We start from the raw sequence: 2222 nt of genomic DNA, 5'->3' as shown, positions 1-2222 counted from the left end.
ATTATAAATTTGTTGAGAGAAATGACAATATTTATGATCATAAACACCTGCTTGTGTTGACTTTTCAGCATTAGCATTGGCAAACAGTAGAATTGAGTTACAAGCATTGCAGCAGCAAAGTTGCTTGCTTTATTCAAAAACCAAACCCCAAAAACAAGATAAAGAAAAAAGGGTAAACTAGTGAAAGGAAAATGGCATTAGAAAACGAAAAAACACCACCCCATCCTAAGAATAATTTGATTTCAGGCAAAAAGCTGGATTTTTCATAGGGAAAATAGAGCATAGGATAAATAGATCAAGAACATTGAAATTCGTGGCGGAGCTAGAGGGCAAGAGAGTTCAAACGAACCTTTTATCAGAAAATTACATTGTATACAGTCAAAATAATTTTTACGTATATATCGTAGATAATGAACCCTGAAATTCATCCTGCATGCCTCGGCTACTGATTGAAATAATCATTATTTTTTCTTATTTGGCTCTTCATCACAATCAAGAAGATCCTCAAGCAACTTATCATCCAAGCATTCAAATTCAAGAACTTGCCTTGATGATGATGAAGAAGAACCACCAGTATAAAAATGTGAAGAGCTACTAGGCAAATTATACTCCTGAGGAAAATTAAGTATAGCTAAATGACCTCTCATTGAATAAGCTGCCCTATCATAAGCTCTTGCAGCTTCTTCAGCCGTGTTATATGTCCCTAGCCATACACGTGCCCCCTGTCGAGCCGAGTCACGTATCTCAGCCGCGAATTTGCCCCATGGCCGCCTCCGAACGCCTCGGTATTTGATCTCTCCACCACCACCACCACCGCCACCATCATTTGTTTTTCTTCCATGGCTAGGTTCTTGTTCCATGTTTAATTTATTTCATGGCTTAATGGACTAAGGTGGCTAAGTTATTTGGCGCTTATAAAGGGGTACAAAATTTTGGTCTTAGTGTAAAAAATTGAAGGGGGAGAATAAGCCACGTGGAATATCACAGGGGCCCATAAATGTCCCCAAGTGGAAAAGAACCTTCTATATAGACCAAAGTTTTGATGCAGTGTATCTGGATGGTCAAACGATGGCTGTTTGAAAAAGGATTCAAATCTTCGTTTTTCTTTTTTCATCAGCTTTTAGTGTTTTGCATGCATGTGTATTGACCTCCTTTTTGTATTTTTAGATAGAATGAATAATATTTTTTTTTTTAAAAAAAACGAAAATGATTTTATCTGTGGGTGCGGGGGCACATGAAGGTTTGTAGTACACTGAAATTGATGTGAGGTCATTTGCTTATGCACTGGGCTCTTACGTATAACGAATAATAAAAAACAATCTTTTCCCCTATGTTGTTATTAATTTGTAAGGTATATATTCATTGAATAAATAATGAGCTATAATAATGCAAAATATTAGTAATGCGGTATAATTTTTTATTTCTACTAGTGGAGTGGGATTTTATAAATATTAAGAGATGAGAGTATGTTTAAAATTAGAGTATTCAATTATAAATGGTCACTAGGTGATCAAATATTAAGATTAGATTCTCGTCTCTCCTTTTTTTTTTTTGGTTTAAGAATGAAGATTAGATTCGTATTTATGTAAGCAACGATAACTTGGCTTACATAAATGATCTGAGAGAGTAATGGAGTACAGTATATAGGGTGATGATTTAATTAAACTAGTATTAGTGCACTGCTGCATTCATTAAAATATTTTTCTGCCACCACGTATAGAAATTAGAATCCCATTGATAAGACAATGCTAAGATTTATTTTAGCGATCTTTTCAATCAATCGATCATCTAATCTAATCTTATAAGCCAAACTTGTTCCATTGTATCGGCATTATGTGCTTTGTAATTAGGACCTGTTTAGTGGATCTATTTTGAAATCATTTATATTGAAAAAGTTAACAAAAAATCAAAGTGTTTTAAGATGGAAAAAAACTCATAGTATATATTCCATTTATATTGTTTTCAGGTCCTAGTTTGGGGTCCACCTGTCCATCAATAATATTTTCATATAATTCATTCTAGAAAGAGAATCAAGCTCGTCTATTACGTGTGACCTGAATACTTTTGTTCATATTACCTTTCAAGGAGATTTAACAGTTACAGTTAATCCCGACACGGCTTAAATTCTCAACCTAAGCTTCTGAATTTCTAGGCGGCAACTAGGCACTAGCTAGGTGTCTATATTTTTACTCCCTCGTCCCATAATAAATGTCACTTTAGTA

At 34.4% G+C, this 2222-nt stretch overlaps 1 protein-coding gene across 1 annotated transcript; it reads right to left on the bottom strand.

Moving 5' to 3' along the window:
- Positions 1 to 259: 259 nt before the first annotated feature.
- Positions 260 to 895, bottom strand: LOC132068087 (ethylene-responsive transcription factor ERF096-like). The gene has a single exon (XM_059461560.1). It carries the CDS (start codon positions 858 to 860, stop codon positions 462 to 464), a length of 399 nt encoding a protein of 132 aa, XP_059317543.1. The 5' UTR covers positions 861 to 895; the 3' UTR covers positions 260 to 461.
- Between the last annotated feature and the right edge of the window lie 1327 nt (positions 896 to 2222).

This window comes from Lycium ferocissimum, chromosome 1 (genome assembly GCF_029784015.1).
Source record: "Lycium ferocissimum isolate CSIRO_LF1 chromosome 1, AGI_CSIRO_Lferr_CH_V1, whole genome shotgun sequence".
Taxonomy (NCBI): domain Eukaryota; kingdom Viridiplantae; phylum Streptophyta; class Magnoliopsida; order Solanales; family Solanaceae; genus Lycium; species Lycium ferocissimum.
The sequence above is the reverse complement of the archived record's forward strand: the minus strand, read 5'-3'. Positions and strand labels throughout refer to the sequence as shown.